Here is a 20,743-nt window from a genome sequence, read left to right as displayed (position 1 = left end):
TGCAAGTATATATACATACAAAATTTACATTTCATAACAAGTTCGTTAGACTACATGCTTAATATTTTTTTTTACACTAGTTTAAATGTCGACGAAAATACTTAATAATTTTTTATTACAAGTATACATTTAGCGTTATACGTCGCATATATACATGTATTTCTGAAGTATACAGGAAGTATACGTACATTATAAATTTACATAAATACATACATGCCATAAAATTTGTATTCCAATTCAATCTAAACTGAAAAACTATTATAAGAGCTCTGATATACATATTATAAAAGGAATTGATAAATAATTTATTTATTTTATACAACATGGAAATAGATACATACATGCATAAATATATCTATATAACCGTATATATATATAAATATATTTGCAAAACTATAAAAAGGATAATGGAATTTTAATCAAGATTTTTTGGCAATATTCATGAATATGAATGCACTTAAAAAATTGATTTAATATACATATATAACTAAACATGCAAAAATAAGAAAATATCGAATCCCCAATCTTAGATTAGGATATTTTTAAATAATTTCTTGCCTTGCCAATTTCTTGCCTTCATCCGAATCAGCCTGAATCGATATTCATAAGAATGCATTTTTCATTCGTAATAGAAAACATAGCTTGCAAAAATAAGTGTAATATCTAAGGAATTTGTGTTTTCCATTTACAAAGGCTTGACAGAATTTGCGACACTGTAGGCGACCGAAGGATATTCATTATAGAGAAGTAGATGTAAATGTTTGTATATGAAATGACTAGATCTGAGACAACCTACAAATATGTAAAAGGGTTTTCCAGATAAAAAAGTTGATTCCGCGTATGATTTATTTGTTCGGTTTTCATATTAAATGAACAATTAAATTGGCTTCAAAATAAACCAAAAATTACATCTACATTCTCAATCTAGGTAACCAATGGTAAATTATATGCAATATATCAAATTTCTCTTATTGAATATAATATTAGAAATTAAAAAACTAAAATTACTCTAATTTTAAAACTATTAATTCTAATACACTTCCATCACCCTTATATTTTATTCCAAATCAATGGATATACATTCATGGGTGCGATACAATAACAAAGAATTCATAATATTTTAATAACGAAGTATTCATACTACTTGCATTTTAAATATTTTATAAAAAAAACAATTAGAGTACTTTTTACTATAATAACAACACTGAAAAAAATTAAATGAAGCAAAAATAAAGAAAAGGATATTATGATCCTTAAATATAAAACCGAATTTAATTGTATGAAAATTTATAATATTTTTCAAGATATCTTGTATTTTTTTTTATTTTGAATGTATTTTTTTAAAATTTATTATGAGTCTATAGTGAATTGAATAGTATTATCTTAGGTAATAACATTGATAATGATATTTTATTAATTACTTATTTTCTTGAACTAACATATACCACTTTGTAACTAATTAGTAATTAAAATATTATTAGAATTCACCTTATAGTGATTATAAAACTAAATTATGTCCAAAAAAAATTTCTACTTCAAAATTTTCTAAAATAATTTTTTTTAAGTAAATTATTATTCAAATTCCATTAAATGAGTAAATTATTCACTTTATTTACATCCACAGAATATTATCGAGGCAATTAACCTTAAAATTAGCAAATTTAAGTTGTAATTGAAAATGATTCTTAAACATATCGTAAAGAATAATGAAATTTTATTACTTAATATTTGTCCAAAAAAATTAAAGGGGAATATTAAAAATACTTCGAAAGTATATATTCGATTTGCTTTTGTTATCGGATTTCGAAATCCAAATAACATAATAAAGGTATTGCATACATATTATTTTATGCTAAACATTATTATTATTATAGTGTGGAAATTTTATTTATATTTTAAAAATATTACGCAAAAATTATTAATTTAAATAAATATTACAATTAAATATTCACAATATTGATATATAATGAAAAAATAATTAATTATCTCAAAATAAAATTGAAAATGCTTGGAACAGAATAAGGAAAATTCATAACAGAAAATTATGAGCAACAATTACAAATCTTGTGAAAAAAAAATCGTATTTTCTTTAAGCAACCATAAAGTTCTTATGGTCATAATTAACAAACTAAATTATTTTTTTTTTGTATACTAATTAATATAGCTCATCATTATTACTTTCTAAATTACTTGAATCACGGCAATAAATAAATTCATTATAAATAAATTACTTATTATAAATTAATATACAAAATAAATAATAATAATATATTAATTACCTTCTGTCTCTTAAAACATCAAGTTTTTATTGAATTATTTTGTTAATTATTATACATTTAAAATATTTTCGAAAAAAAAAACAAAAACAAAATTATAAATCATTATGAGATACAAAATTATATCAGCTTCCAAGAATACAAACTAGATTAACTCATTTTATTTTATAATCTTATAAATTTGTAGTAAAATTAATTAATTAGTATATGCCGTCAGATATACGCATATATTGTAATATACAAAATCCTTTAATAATATAAATTATCGCATTATTTAATTTATTATACAAACTTTAATAAGGTATTTATAATATTTAATAGAAATTTTTTTGTAAAATTTTCCAAACAAACATAAAAAATATGCGACACGTTCACAATAATAAATATTACATATAAACATATATAATAGTATATACGTATATATTATGTAAATCCTTTAAAATCAAATCAATTTTTCATTTATAAAATTATATATTTATTAAACTATTTAAGAAAATTTTATTTCCCTTTACATTCTCTTGTATTTACATCATATAAAATAAAAGTATACGAGAGGAAAGAGGAAATAATCTTATTTTTAAAATAAAATATAAGCCTATAACGATTAAAATATCATCTCGTTATTTTATTATCTTCAACACAATATGATGTATATATTAAGTATACATTAAAATACTTGTACATATATATACGAGTATAATATTATATAAGAAGTGATATAATTTAAGGACATGATGTGTGCTTATGTATTTTAATCTCAAAAAAAAAAAATGATATCTGTAAAATATGTAAATTACATGTAAAATACATAATGGAAAACATTTAATATTATACATATCCTTTATATAAAAGAAATATGTATATAATTTGCTTAAGTACGTATACATATACACATATAAGCTCGATTTTTTAATGAGATGTTGAAGAACGTAGAAAATAAAACAAAGATAAAAAAACGGAGGAAGAAACTTCAAGGACTGGAGTAAAAGAAAATCCTTTATTTTATTTTATTGTTTTTTTTTTTTTATTTTAATAATTTACTTACTTTGCTGCCTTCAAAAGCTAAGCACATATTCATATATACAAACATATATGTGCTCGTTTCTTTTCAATTTTTATTCCTCTTTTCTCATATTTTTCTAGCTCTTTGACTTAAGTTTAAGATAAAATACAATAATAATGGAAAAGATTTTCAAATATATGTGACTGTTAAAGGATTTAAATAAAGGAAGATGGTATTAAGGAGATGTTAGAAGGATAAAACGTGAACACTATTTGCAAAATTAATTTTTTCGTTTAAAATTAATATTTTTGTTTTTTTTTTCTTTTTTTTTCGTTATTATTATTTTAAAATCTTCAAATTACATTTATTTTTGATGATTTCAACGGAAATGAGAAATTCATATTACATTTTATATGTAGGTATTTGAAAATGAAAAAGTAATTTAAAAATCTTTCACAATTTTTAAAAAACAACTAAATTGCCTAAACATAATTGACGAATTTTTAATGCAAGTACTTTACTTTTTTTTATTTTAAAACAGATTTTTAGTCTTATTTTTTACAAAATTAAAGCTATTACATCAGAATAATTAGGAGAAGTGAAAAAATAAGCGAGGAAATTTATTTTGATGTTTGAACCTAAAAGTATGCAATTTTTTTGTAAATATAAATTTTCATGATTCATCGAAAATATTAAATGCTAATATTAAAATTTAGATGAAATAACATTTCTGCAATAAAAAAAATATATAAATTTAATTTAAAATATTCGTTGACCTGTTCATTATTTGGAATCCCTTTTGAAAACTTCTCAAATGTAAAAATTAATATATCAAATCAATTACAATAATTTAGAAGTATATTTGTGCTTCACTTTTGATTTTAAACATAACGTGATCGCGTACCTTATTATTTTGAACACAAAAAGGTACAATAAGGAATTTCGTTTCTATTTTAAAATTGTCTATCTTAAAATTCGTATCTATTTTAAATGATCTTTCTATTGCACATATTCAAAATTTCACTAATAAGAAACAAAAATTTGTATAATTCCTTGACCACAACTTATAAAAATTTTTATTAATCTTTATAGTTGCACAATATTCAGTTCAAAACAATTGAATTTTATGCCAATTTGTGCACAATAAATTTCTTCAGTATTAAAAAAAAAAGGCTGACATTTCAAAGCCTAACATCTTAAAAGCCAATATCTCGCAAAATTCATCCTTTCTTTCTTTTTATAAATTGTTATTTATTTTTTTGTTTCGTCCTCTATAATATTTACAAGAAATCTAATCGAAAATCTAAGTAAAATAAATTTTGTACACCAACCTCTAATTAAAAAAAAAAAAATCATAATATTTTAGCTTTTATCATTCATCAAATTACTAAACTTACCTTTTAATTGGCCCACATTACAAGGAGTACAATTTAAGATAAGAGAAATATGAAACATCTATTGTGATGCAATTATAAAACTGTAAAAAGGATATCATCTTCCGTCTTTTATTTTTTTTTTCTTTTTTGGTTTTTGTTATCTTTTCTTTCCTTAGTTAAATGATGTTAATACATTTTAAGAGAAGCAAAACAAAAAATGTTCATTTTTATTTCTCTTTAGTTGAAATGAACCTTTTTTTTTTGTATAATTGTTTTTTATGCTATTAAATCGTAATTTTTTTTTTGTTTTCTATATTATAAAAGCTCATAATGTATAGAAAACAACAACAAGAAAACAAAGAATTCATTTAATATTTTTTTTTATTTTTATTTATTTTAATGGTTCTCGTATACTCTAAAAGGCATTCTTATTATAATTTCTTTCACAATTCACATAAAATAGCATCATAAATTACTTTATGTTTTTTTTTAAATTTTTAAAATGACATAGATATCTAAGTAATAAAATAATTTATAAAGAGAGAGAAAAACAAGTTTTAATAAAACTAATGGCTTGTAAAAAAGCACAAATTTTTGGAAATAATAAAATTATTTTTTGATTTTCTTAAATTTAATTAGGGATTACATCCAGATTGATAATATTTTATTTTATGGTATACAAAAGGGATTTAATATGGCATTATCCTATAATAATCAATTATTTTTAAATATCGAATATATTTCCTATATTTTAAAATATTCTGAAATTTCTAGGCGATCTAGGCGATCAAAACAAGAATAGCGCATAATAAGAATTCTGGTAGATATAATTTTGTTCTCGTGTATTTTATATTCGGTCATAATATAATTTTGTTAAGCAATGCAATTTAATACCATTTTATTGTAATTAATTTAATGTAGTAAAAATAATTGAAAATAATTAAAAATCAAAGATTTTGTTAGACTATTTCGTCATTGCTATTGCCCGCTACATAAATTCAATTTGGCTTAAAATTTATCAAGAAAAAGTTGTGTGCAACTTGTGTAAGTAAATGTATAAACTATTTAAAGTGAAATTTTGTTAAAGTTAAAAATTACTTAAAATTCAGAATGTGTTGAAAAAATTGAAATTTTAAAAATGAATGAAAGTTTAATTTTTCATTTCAATCAATTTCATTACTTCCAAAAAGTTGCATTTGAACAGACTAGAAAAAAATGGGATATTTTTTCATATTTTTCTATCAAAATTTTTTAAAATCAAATGAAAGAACCCAAAAAAAAAAAAAAAAAAAAAAACAAAAGAACGACAAGAAAATTTTTTTATCAGATTTTTTTTTTTTACATTTCTTTTTTTTTTTTTTTTATAATTAGTCCTTTGTGTCAAATGTTTACGAGAATACGTAAAATAAGAAAAGAAACAAAAAAAAAAATAGATTAAAGCAAGTAATTATTTTTCTTTAACTAGAGTGAAGAAAGAAAAATAATTAGGCAAATTGAAGTAAAAATTAAATTTTATAATAGAAGGATTAAATCCTAAAAATAGGAAATGGAAAAATGTGGAAATGGCAAAATGTGGAAATGGAAATTCTTTCAGTTTTTTTTTAATTTTTCGAAATGCGTGATACAATGTTTTACAGCTTTCGTATACTAAAAAGTACGTGATAAAATTTTCGACTTTTATACTTTCTGGCTGATTTTTATCCACATTTGAATATGAAACTGAACAAAATATTTCAGAAAACTCTATTAGCTCATTTCCTTATGCTCTCTTACTTCCATATATAAGGAAATATGAATTGAAAAATTCATTAAAGGTTTTAATATTTTTAATAAAATCGTGTTTCATAATTAATTAATTTTCTCAATAAAGTATTGTGGTATTGTACTGGTATTTATAATAAAACGCCTGAATATATGCAATTTTTAGATATTTATCGTTTTAATGTTCATCTCAATAAAAAACTAAACTCTTGTCCCAAAAAAAAAACCTCTACATCTTAATTTGCATAATTCTTTGCGTCTTATTAAAACTTATTACTCTATTGTTGTTTAATTAAACTAAATAAAAACATAAAAATGGGTGTAACACAACAAAATCAACTTGATTAAGATTTTAACTCTTAATTTTTAATAATTCTTTTTCCAAACAATTTTTTTTTTTGGGATTTTATTTAAATTTTTTAATTTTTGTAAAATTATTTTTTTTAGTTCTCGTTATTTTAGACATTATCAAATTAATAAGTACATTATTTAATTGAAATTTAATTAATAAATCATTAAAACGACTTAGAAATTTTTGACCACTTCTGCTTGTTTTAATTGTTCAATAATTGTGAACTTGCAATTATATCGTAAAAAATTATATTTAATATAAAAGTTAAAATCCTTTTCTGTTTATTTATTAGTAACCAAGAATATTACGTATAATAATATTATATTTGATCCAAATTAATTAATTAGCAAGAGCATAAAAAAAGTATATTCTTGAAATGAATATCATTTCAAACATTCATACAAAATACCATTTACAAAATATTATTTGACACCAATAAAACCAATTTTAATTTAATTTTATTTTTTAGAAGATAGTTTTTGTAATAACACATGAAACTATTTTTTTTTAGGGGCACTAGTGAGTATTAAATATTTTAATTTGAAACAGTGCCACTAAAAAAAAATAGTTCTATTTTGTAATTACAAAAATGACGTTCTGTATAACACTATAAACACAATGCTAAAATTTAAATTAATGAACTAATAAAACACAAAAAAATTTTTTTTTTTCTAATTTTACACTGCTTTTAAAATTTTAGATTTTTAGAATGTATTGTTAGCTAAATATTCTGCTAGATTTTATAAATGCTTTATAATATATTTTCTAAATATAACAAATAAATAGATTTTTCTTTTTCCATATTAATATTGCATTTTTTTTTTATTTTTATTCAATATTTTCTTATTTTTTATTTGTAGTAATTTTTTTAATTAAAAATATCCCATTAAAATTTAACAGGTATTTTTTTTTTTTTACAAATTAACCAATATAATTATAATTTTTTTTTATTTTTACTTTGTAAAATTATTTTTATTTTTCTAAATAATTTTATTGCAAATATTATTATTAATATAAATTACAGCATACAATCATTTTAACGAAATTGAATTATATTAAAGCATATGAAAAAAAAAAAACAAAACTATTAAAACAAAATGGCTTCCGAAAAAATTCAAGAACTTAAAAACAATAATAATAAACACAAGCAAGATATTAAAGAAAAAATTATATATATATATATATATATATATATATAGCACAGATGCTTTTATTTTCTCTATTGAAAATTATATTTCTTATTTGAACACTCAAATTTAAATATTTAAATATCAATATGAAGAATAAAAACTGAAAAATGAACAAGAAAAAAAAATACAGAATGAAACACATCAAAAAATATATGTATGTATATATCTATATGTATATATCATGAAATATTAAATTGAAATACAAAATATATTATAAAATATCAAATAATAATTTTACAGCTGAAAATTAACAATTTCAAATAGATTATAAAAATTAATTTGAAAAAAAAAAAAAAACTGAAACAAATCTCAATACAAAAATATTTTTAAATAAAAAAAAAAACAAACTTTTCTAATAATTAATATATATATATACTTATGTTTTAAAACAAAATAATATATATTAACAAAAAGAACAACTACAACTTTAACAAAAACATCAACAACAACTACAACAACAACATCAACAACAACAACATAATGGAACAAATTAATCAATAATATTCAATAAAAAAAAAAAAAAATACAGAGATATACAAAAAAATAATTGTGAATTCAATAAGAAAATGTTATTTTATTAAAATTTAATACGAATATATATATATATATATATATGTATATTTATTTCAAATATAAAAACAGTTAACAACAATATAACAACAACAACATCAACAATTATTACAATATATTTTTTGAAAACAACAGAAACAACAAAATTAACAAAAAAATAAAAAAAATTTTTTTTGAATGATAATATTAATATATTATTAACAAAATGATTAACGAATCAATGAAAAACAGAAACTAAAACGAAAATATAATTAAAAAAAAATTAATATATATATATATACATATATATATATATGAAAATTAAGACAGTATATAAGTACAAAGAATACAGAATGATGAGAGTATGGAAATTAAAGAAAAATCATTACAGAATGCAATTTATTTACTTTTTTTTTGTTATCTTCTCTGAAAAATTAACAATCAAACAAATAAATAATTAAAAAACAAAACTAACACAAATGAATTTATCAACAGCAATGAATTACGAGAAGATTTTAATACATTTTATATATATATATTTAATCATCACACATGGAAAAATACCTACATATATAATAATAATATTAATAAAACACCAATCACCAATCAATCAAAATTAACAATCAGTTCAAAATAAATTTCTACTTCTTCTATATATAATTATATATACTATTATTTTTAATTAAATGTTTTTTAATTAATTGTTGTAAACAAAAATATTTTTTAAAAACTAATTATTATTATTATTTTTTTTTTAAATTTTATTATTATTATTATTAAAAAGAAAAAAATTATTTATTTGAATTTCTAATTGTATATCTTATTAATTAATTATATTTACATTTATTATACAATTTTTTTTTTTTCTTCAAAATTTTTTCTACAAAATAATTCTAATTTTAATAATGTTTACACAAATTTCTTATACATTTATATCTAACATTCTTGTATTTTTATATATATATTATATTTCTTTAATTTAAATATTTTTCTAATATATTGATATATATGTATATATATAAGTACATAAAATACCTACATATATATATATATATATATATATATATATATATATTACACATACACATTTCCAAAAAAAAATTTTTTTTTCTGTTTCATTTTATTTTAGTTCAATTATTTTAATAAATATAATTAATAATTATATTTTTACATTGATTACAACAATTATTTTACATAAAGAATAACAAAAACAAAAAAAAAAAAAAATAAATTTTTTCAAGTAAATATTTGTTTTAAAACCGCAAATAGTCCTACATTATCAGCATATAATTAACAATTAAAAATTAAAAAAAACAAATTATTGAAAACGAAAAGTAAAGTAACATAATACAGAACAAAACAAAGTTAAAAATTTAAATTAAAATACAAAAAAAAAAAAAAAAAAAAATTATTTTTGATTTAATTTTTAAACAAAAACATCTCGCTTGTTTGTCTGTGTGCAGGGCTAACGATCTTGATGTTGGTGAAGATGGTGTTATTTGATGATGGTGATGATAATGATGATGGATCGGAGATATTATTCAATAATCAACAACTAAAAAATAAAAAAATATTAACTTTCTATAAGGAATTAAACTTCTCTTAACGTCTGAGCTTTAACTATAGTATTAAAAATATTCTGAGTGGGATAAATTTTATAATAAAACAAGAAAAAAAACTCTCAATTAATGAAAATCATTTTACTCAAAAAAAAAAACCGAAACAAAAAAAAGGAGAATAACAATTTATTTCTAATGGAATAATTATATTGAGAGAATACATGAAAATAAAAAGATATGAGAGCATTGATATGAGAAAGGAAAAAAAAAAATAAATAAAGAAATGCAACAGTAAGATGAGAAAACAAACAAAAGAATAATGCCATAATGAGAATAAAATATAATTGAGAATTACTCAATATGATATGATATGTGATTATTATTGTGAGAATTACTCAATTTTTACGCAATTAGAAAATGGAATATCATTGTGAAACTATGAGTATATAATATAGAAATATTAAATAAATGAATACAAAAAAAAAAAATATTCACAATTATTGTTATATATAGAAAAATTTACGATAACAAAATATTTTACTGATGATAATTATTTCTTATATAATATGATGAATTTTATTGTGCCAATTTTAATTCTAAAAAAAAATTCCATTGCAATGGTGAGTTTTTCCCCATATATTGTCCATCAATAAAAAGGATTTTACAATGCTAAATAAAATAATAAAACAAAAAAAAAAATACAAACAAACACATCCTTCTACAAAGTTAATATTAAGTAAAATTTATGGATTAAGAGGTAAGATAAAAATTTTTTTGTAATTATAAAATTTAATGTGAAAATAAAATAAGCAACAAAAAAACAAAAAATTGATAATAGTTTTTTTTTTGAATTATTTCAATTATTTTTTTTTTTTTTTCTTTCTTATTTAATTTATCTGCCCCCTTCACTGCACACTTACACTGCGTTTTTTTTTTTCTCAATATTTTATTTATTTTTTTTGTTTTTCATCGTTATTCAATTTTTATAATAAAATTTTTTTTTTTAGTTTTTAATTTAATGGTTGTTTAATATTAAAACCTTATCACGTTTTTTTTCTGGTTAATTTAAAAAAAAAAAACATATTTTTGCGCATGATATCGTAAATTATAATTTTTGATTATAAGGATGTTCAAAAAAAAATATACATATATATAATATACATTTATATATATATATATATATATATATATATATAGTTGTTTTAAAGAGAATCACTATATTATATAATCATTTCATTTGTTTTAATTTAATCAAATTTGAAAATGAAAATTTATATCGTAATTTTAAAAAAAAAAAAAAAAACATTTTTTTTTTGCACTTCTATTATTCAAGAATTGGAGGTTTTTTTTTTTTTAATAAAATTAAATGAATAAAAAATACGAATAAGGCAATTTAATTTTATAATATTTTGTTATTGTCTAGCTCTTTTCAAATGAAAAAATCATATATTTTTAAACAATAACTGTATATTTTGACGTTTACATAGAAATGACGTAAATCCAGATGCCAAAAGTTAATCAAAGAGATTTAAAATCATATTCAATTCAGAATTTTGTTTTTGATTGCTTCCTTCCTCTTTTCCCGCAATTAGTTTTTTAATAAGGCTTTGGAATTTTTAATTTTTAATTTATTCTTTTAATTTTCTTTGTTTCCCTATTACAATATTAATAATGCATAGTTTAAATTTTTAATTTTATATTAAGCGAATTTTTTTTTTTTTAATTTCAAATATAACTAGGCACAAAGAAGAGTAAAATTGATCATAAAAAAAAAAAAAAAAAATAATAAGAACACAAAATCAATCATTGGCTTTTTTTTTTTTTAAATAAAAATTTACAAAATATAAATTAAATTTAAATTTTTTTTTTTCGTATAATTAATGTAATACACATATATAAATATAAAATATAATTATGTATACATAATTTGGTTTCCTTGTTTTAATTATATTCAAAAAAAAAAACCAAAAACCAGAAACAAAAATATAAATTTTTAATATTCTACTTTCTTTCTTTTTAAAATATTTTCTTGCAGAAGCCAAAGTTATTGGAAATGGCAGATCACCTTTATTACAAGAACCTTTATTTGGAGCACGGCCACAAGCATACAGTAAGTTAATGTTTGTTATATTTGAATTGTAATAAATTAAATTAAATTATATAATTATTAAATTGATTTATAATATAAGTCAATAAATTATGTAAATGCTAAAGAATTCAAAATAAATATTTTTACTATTTTCGTAAATACTGCGTAAAATTCGTGAATTTGAATTTATGACAACAGCATACCAATTGTTTTACTACTTAATACTAGATGTTTTTTACAGTGAAACATACCAGATGTTTTACTATACCTGAAAAATAATTTAAAAAATTTTTAACTCACTATCATTTAAAAGATCGGTAGTTCAAAAAATTTTGTTACCCGTAAATTTGTCGAATTATATTTAGCGATGAGATTCATTTTTGAATGAATTTTGTTTCAACAGGAATATAGCATAAAATGCACTTCACTATCGCAGCATCGATTTATTGAAATCAATAAGCTGATTTCAAGAAATGGACTGTATGTTGTGCTCAGGCACGGTTCTGATTTGTTTGGCGGTTTTGCTACGCGGTTTTCAAAAAGTGCCCGCTCATGGAAATGACAAAATATACAATAAATATTGCATATTACGCATAATAATTATGACCCTGTATTTCGGCGCTCATTGCATATGCTTACTTTACATATATCGTAGATCTGGTACTGGTTGTGCTATTTTTAATTTAATCATTGCAAATAAGGATCAAAAAATATTATAGAATGAGGCGGTCCAAAAATGCACTCAGCCAAGAGGAATCACGACGACAATTCATTTAACAGTTTTCAATTCTCATAATCGAAAAATTCTACATTTGGCTTTAAGTCACACCCTATATAAATTATAATAAAATAAAATATATTAAATAGAAATAAATTTAAAATGTAGCACTGTCATAAAATTGTATAATAAAATTCCTCTTTCCAATCAAAATTTAATATTCATAATAGGAAATCCTTGGTACATCAACACACATTTGATTACAGTTCAAAATATTGTCAAGTACCTATATATTTTTTAAAAATAATTTCTTAGCTATTTTCAGATCTATATAAACGATATTATTTTATTTAATTCCATACATACTAAAATATTTATTTTATTTAATAAAATTTCTATTTTCAACTCTAAAAAGAATCTATTTCCAAAAAAATAGAAATTTTTTTTTTTGGTTTATTATGCTATAACTCGAAATTTAAGTATAAAAGTCTTTTATTTTTATTAACTTTGATTTGTGTATCATTGGAACTATATAAACACAAAAATATTATTTTATAAAAAGAATCACGCATGAAATATTTTATATACCCGTATAATAAATTAAGACCACATATAAATATTACTTGAAATAATTTCTATATTTTTTGTTAAATTAACACTTTCAAGGGCATAATATACTGTGTAAAGTACTAAAAATATTGTATTCAATTATATAGAACGTTGTATCAAGGATATTTGAGTATAGTTTAATCATAATTTACACGAAAATTATTATTTTAATAAATAGAGTTTTTGAGACACAAGACCGAATTATCTTTACTCTAATAATATTTTTACAATTTTTGTTTTTCTAGTTCCTTACACTTCCAGATATACTACGGTTATTAATTTAAGGCAAAAAAAACCCGGTTAGTTGACCTTATTATTAATTAATTTATTTCTAACTTATTTGACTGCTAATTTGTACACGATTTTTTTCCCCCAGTTAAATACGTACGTATTTGCTTGGGAAAATTCACACGGCTCTTTTGCTTTTTTTATGGTTTGTTAAAGCTATAATGAACTTAAATGGCCATATCTAAAAAATTTTTGTTTTTGATATTCGAAATTAATTTTTATAATAAATATTCTCTCTTTTAATGAGATTTTTCAAGAAAGAAAGTTTTCTATTATAGTTGCATAGAAATTTAATCACATTTCAAATTTAGATTACAAATTGCCTTTTGTCAGTATAAAATCACTGCAAAATACAAAGATCATTTATAATATTGAAATCTTTACAAAATTAAATTAATATTTTAATTCTCATGAACAAATAACTCTTGAATAAGTCAATTTATTTCATATTTTCGTACATTTTATAGAACCATATAGAATTAAATAATTTTATTAAAATCTCTTAATTGTATTCCATTCAAAATATACTTTACTTTTATTAAATAATTTTTATTCATTACAAAATAAAATATTTTCGAAAATCTAACATAATAATATGAACTTTCAATTACAGTATAATTATATATAATAAGTATACATATATGACATCTACATATTGATGCATAAATAAGTTTGTGTACACTTCAAAATTTTGAATTTCTAATATAATCATTCAATGAATAATGGTAAAATATAGCCTTGAAATATTAAATATAATATATAATTTATATAACTCTATGTGTATACATGTATAGATGCATACAATTTCTCCAAAGATATGAATTTTATATAGAGTATACATGTATAATTACAATTTATAACGTAAATACTTTTGAAGTATTAAAACTCGCAGAGTAATATGCAGAGTTATATAATGTGTATGCGTATATGTATATCAAGAAAATGTCATCGTTCCGTTTCATTAATGAATTCATTGACTTAAAAAGGTTTATTTTTTAGCATTATATTTTTTATTTCAAATTTCAATATCTATGCTATTTTCAACTTGACATTACCCACATAAATTGTATGTATGTATTTATATGTATGTATGTCTATAAGAATATTTTTTGCCTATTCAACTCAGGCAATTCAAATATAAAATTCACCAAAAAATGAATTTCCATATGTTAAAAACAAAAATAAAATTTATTAGATTTCTACATGCAAACACATAAAAAATAAACAAAAAAAAAAAAAAATTTGAATCAAGATTATTTTTTGAGAAACAAAAAGCAAAAAAAAAAAAAAACAAAATAATAAAAGAAAATTTATTGATTTGTGAGTGCCCATATGTGCCACAACCACCATATCTCTTTGTTTCTCTTCTCGTACATACACACCCATTTCTCTTCTCATATACAATAAATTTTTCATATTTTCTTCTCATTTATTATTCGTTCTGATTTTGATTTATAAATACGTAAAATATCTAATGTTCGCATAAAACGCATTTTATTTTTAAAAACTTATATAAAAATTGGAGTGGGGGGGGGGGGAGTTATATAAAATGTATTCAACTATCACGACAATAATATGTATGAATAAATAAAAATTGAGTACCATATATGAAGTTATGAAGAGTAAGTTGACATAAATCCAATGTTTTATTTTTACCGACCGCATTACATTCAGTAAGAGAAGTGTCATCGAATCACGAGTTTTTCGAATTTCGAGTCGAGTTTTTAGCGGATATACACTTCTCAGTGGTAGTAAAACAGAACTATACTATTTTTAGAGTTCTAGTCTGTTGGTCTGTTTCAATTTCAGATGAACCGATTTCCATGACACTTTATAATTGAGTTTATTTTGGTAATGTCACGATCTGATCAACTTTTGGAATATATTTGCAAACTGATTCTTTACTATGAACCGACTTTAAATATTTAGTAATATTTATGAAAATGTTCAACAGATTAATTTTATTTGTTGTAGAAATTGTTGAAATTTAATATTTGAGTACAGTTTGCTTGCTGAAAGCAATCAGAGAATCTTCAGAGAATTCGAATTTCATAAAGTAAAGCTTTACAAAAAATCAAATTCACAATTTTTCTATAGCTATCTTAACTAAAAGCTTATTAACATGATTAGAATTGGAAAAAATTGTTTAAAAGGCGTTTTCATAATGCAACATTTTCATTTAACTATAGACAATACACTTTTCGGTTGGTTATGTGCTGGATCACATTAGATTTTTGAAAAATGTCTTATAAATGTTAGTTAATTTAATATGAAATTGATTTGGTTGAGAGTTGGAGAAAAATATTAGATTAGGGAGGAAGGAATAAAAATTTGATTAGAGCATAAAAGTTCTTTTTTTCCGCTGCAAATAATATAAATGTTTTTATGAGGAATTTTATAAATTTTTAAAGTTATTATTATACTATTCTAAAATTTTACAGACACTTTTATTCAAAGGATATGCTTTATCTCTATTTGTAATTAAAACTATCAACCAAAATTTCTGAAATATACCGCATTTCTCTTTCACGATTATGTTAAATTTTGTGCTGTTGTATGTGCTAATTTCATCCAAGTTTTATTATATGAAATTTAAATTTGATTTTTGTTTTTTCGATAAATAATTCATAGATATTATTTTTTCAAAATTTTATTTTTAATACATAGATATTATATGCAGAAGGTTACCACAAAATTTAATCAAATAATTAATATATAATTAGAACCACTTAATTTTTGTTGAATTGAAATAAAACAGAAGCAGTCATATAAGTAAATCTCTTAGATACTTCCTTGACTTTTTTAGAATTTTATCAGAAATCAACATAATTGAAAAATAACATTTAAAATAATAAAAAATTTAAATGATTTTTAAATGTTAAAAAAAAATTCATTCAAAAATTTAAGGTATAAACACTTTCAACTTACTACATATATTCTTACTTATATACCAGTAATAATTGAAAATCATACTTATGTGTATCTGAAAAATTTCTTAAACATACATTCAAATCAGATTTCTGAATAATATTATAAAATATTTAAAAAAAAAAATTTTTCATTTTATTTCATATATTCCATAATATAAACTTGAACATTATATTGTAAGTATAATTTTGAATCATTTTGAAACAATAATGTCATAGATCTGTATTATTTGTTTAAAATTAGGTCAAAATATTTATTATAATTCTCTTCCGTCTCAAAATCATATTTGAAAAGTTTTTGTGATGAAAACTTATTGAAAAGTTTTGAAAAAAAAAAAAGAAAACTAAAAAATATCAAAAATAAAAAAATTAAAATTGAATTTAACATTTCTATTGAAAACAGTCTAAACCAATGTTAAAGAAAACAAGTAACGAGTAAAAAAGGGGACATCATTAAAAGCAAATTTTTGATAATTTCTGCTTGAAAAAATAAATAATTAGGCCTATATATGAAAATATATGTGTTTAATTATTGAAAAAAAAAATAACAGATTATTTAATTATACTGTTAAATCAACAAGACTTATTGCTAAAACTAAATGAATTACAAATGCCACAATGTTATTGGATTTAGTCAACAATTTTAATAGAATATCCTTTGGGTAAATACAAATTTCATTATCAATGCTTCCTTTCAAAATTCCCTTCTTCAATTCTCTATAATTTCGCCTCCAAATCGAACTTATTTTCATTGGGTTCACACATTATCAAATACCTTGTAAGACCTCAAGAACTTTTAGTTCTCAAGGTATAGTTACCCTTATAGTCTCTCTCTCTATACTCCAGATTATACTCAAATTTCATTAATTAAACTTTATAATGTCTTAAAAACATTTATTGTTTTAAAAATAAAAATAATTCAAGAACTGCCAGACCTTGAATATCATTTTTACTTAAATTTTGAGCGTGTAATAGTTGAAGGATTATCAATATTGTACACACAACATTCCACTTTATTCTATTTCAAAATATCTTTCATTTAAATGTGTAGCATACTTAATTCAAATTAAAGAAGAATAGATAGACAATAAGAAAAGTTGTTTTTAACAAAACAAACAAAATTGTTTTTCTGAAAAAAAAAATCGAATATTGATAACAGTGCCATTGAATAAATACAAACTCACACATGCACAAACACTTTAATTCTTTTCTATTTATTTATATAGATGATATTTTTTAATAGAAAAAGTATATAGGAAATTACATTTTGTAGAAAATTTTTTAAAGATAAGTACGAAAAAGAAAAAAAAAGAAGATGAATTTAGAAAACGAAAAATAAAATTAAAAACTCAAACAATAAGGAAACACAAATATAAGAGAAGAGAAAAAAGAGAAAAAAAAAATTAAATGAAATCATCAGGAAGAGAGGGAGAAAAAAAAAATCATTTTATCTTAATTGAAATTTGAAATAAATTGATTTTATTTTCAAATTTCTGTTTCAAAAAAAAAAAAAAACATTTTCAATGCTCAAAAATTCTTTAAGAGTTGAAGAAAAAAAGCAAACAAACAAATAAAATTAATTTTACGTAAATGGCAACTAAATTTTTCCAAATTTTTATTCTTATTTTTTTTTTATAATCTACATTCAATTCAAAAATTATTTGATTTCCAATTTAGAATGAATTCAAATAAAATACATAATATTTGTTTGTGTATAAAACGTTTGATAAAGATTTCATAGTCAAAAATCTAACTACAATATCAAAATATGCCAAATGACTGGAGGGATAAAAATGTAAATTGAAGAAGTAAATGGACAAAGGGGTTAACTAACATTTTGGCGAAAATCGAGCTACTCGGATAGAACATCATTAAATTTCATATATTTTCAACTGTGATTACTCTTATAGCTACAAATTCAATAGAAGACAAAATTGTGACCGTGCCAATGGGAGTTAAGTAAAAAAAAAATTTAAAAAATTTTACAATTTGTTAATGAAAACAGTTTTAAGATGCAAATGTAAGTTAACCCCTTTCTTCAATTCTCGCTTCAATTGCAACAAAATTGTGCAAATATAAAATTGATTTATGGGCTAATGTTAGAATACAATACGATGGGGATAGGTCTGGAAAATCAAGAAATTCCTGGAGCTGCAAGGAATATAAAAAATTTTGATTTTATGAAAATGAAAGAAATGAAAAAGGTTACGGCAAAAAACTAAATTATTAAAAATAACTCAAATAACACGCAACTTTTTGATAAAATTCAAAATGAAAGTACTAGATCTGGCGAACATTTTATAATGGTCACGAAAAAATTATTTTCCACCTTAGTGAAGTAGAATAGTATCTTAATAGAAATTCAAAATGAAATTAGGGTGATTAAAGAAATGGTGGGAATATTGAAAATAAATGCCTCAAAAATTATATTTTGCATTATAAAATTGGATTGTATAATTCGGAAGTGCTCGTATTTAATTTCTCATTTAATGAAATTGCAAAACTGTCATAACAATTGTAATAAAACTGCTGAGTCTCTATATTTTAAGAACTATCAACCATTAAAGCAACCTTAGACTTAAAGGTCTCATAAATATTACAAATCAGCTTTCAGCAATGTATATTAAAAAATTTCAAACCATAAACAAAAAGTGGAAAACAATGAAATCAATTAAATTTAAATTTAATTTAATTTTAACCGTCTCTGTTTATGATAACAATTCCTATTGTTCCAACAAATAATATACAATGTAATTAATAATAGTTGAAAAGTTGAAAATTTTGTTATTTATACATTTTATTTAATAAATAATTTAATGTCAACTTATTCAGACAATTAAGATGTCCATTCGATTATTTGAATAATTTATTATCATATAAGACAAATGAATATTTTTAAATTAAGGAGTCGATTAAATTTTTACATTAAAAGATTTTGAAATTTTGATAATAAAATCAAAATAAAAATTAAATTGAATGCTATTAAAATAACATTTATCTTAAAAGAAAGAATTCAATAATTAAAAGGATATCCAAAAATGCGTTTAAGATTTTTATTAATTCAGTCTTTATTGATAGAATAAAATTGCATAATTATAGGGGCAATAATATCCTTACATATTATTATGTAGTTCTCTCAAAAAACAAAAAGTTTGAATTAAAATTTTAAAAAAAAGTAAATGAATTTTTATGACAGATCCTTAATGGATGTATTGAATTGTATTATAAACTCAAGATTATAACCAATAATTAGGCCAATGATAGTATTCATTGGCCTAATTTTCAACTTTGAAAATTTAGTACTTCTCGAAAATACCTAATAGATTAATTCTGTTTAGAAAATATGTTGGATATGTTCACAAAAAAAAATCAAGCCATACTTCCGACCACAATTCCTGTGATATCAGAATCAAGTTAAATACAGGATTTTGAATAAAATATTTTAGCTTTTTGATTTTAAGCTCCTCTGACTCTTTTTTTTATAACAACAAATATACATAATTTTCCGCATAATTTTCCCAACTAGATAATTTTCCACATTAGAATTTTTAATAAATTCTTCATCATTATTAAGTAATCCAAAAAATTTTTTTATATAATCGCTTGAGGTCATATTTAAAATTATGCTAAACTAATCCTGTTAAATGTATATGCATTAAGTGTAATAATTCTTAAAAAAAACAACAAAAACATCTTAATTATATCATAATGTAAACATGTTATATAATTACAAAATGTATCAAGAATGTTATGTAAGCGCGCCTAAAAAACGGAGAGTGTAATTAAAACGAAATTCTTAAAATTATTATTCATTTCATCGATTGCTTTTTAAAAAAAAAAAACAAACATTTTTCATGTAATCAACTCATTAAAATTCAAACTAAATGATTTTTAATTGAAATTATTAAAATAAGAGCAGATGTTACAAAATAATAATTTACAATATGCCAGATGTATTTGTACAATTTTCAATTTTATAATATTTAATTAATATAAAAATGTTAATTATTTTTTTTTTTTCTCTCCAATAACATGTGCAGAAATAT

General features: G+C 20.8%; 1 protein-coding gene across 1 annotated transcript in view; it reads left to right on the top strand.

Moving 5' to 3' along the window:
- Positions 1–20,743, top strand: part of LOC129614137 (heterogeneous nuclear ribonucleoprotein L-like) — a 198,873-nt gene that overhangs the window by 113,592 nt on the left and 64,538 nt on the right. The window contains exon 4 of the mRNA XM_055528538.1: positions 12,102–12,176. Coding sequence (XP_055384513.1) covers positions 12,102–12,176 — 75 coding nt within the window. The remainder of the gene's footprint in view (positions 1–12,101; positions 12,177–20,743) is intronic.

The sequence above is a fragment of the Condylostylus longicornis genome, unplaced genomic scaffold (assembly GCF_029603195.1).
Source record: "Condylostylus longicornis isolate FDR11 unplaced genomic scaffold, ASM2960319v2 ptg000101l, whole genome shotgun sequence".
Taxonomy (NCBI): domain Eukaryota; kingdom Metazoa; phylum Arthropoda; class Insecta; order Diptera; family Dolichopodidae; genus Condylostylus; species Condylostylus longicornis.
Note: the sequence above shows the minus strand (reverse complement) of the source record. Positions and strands in the feature narration are given on the sequence as shown.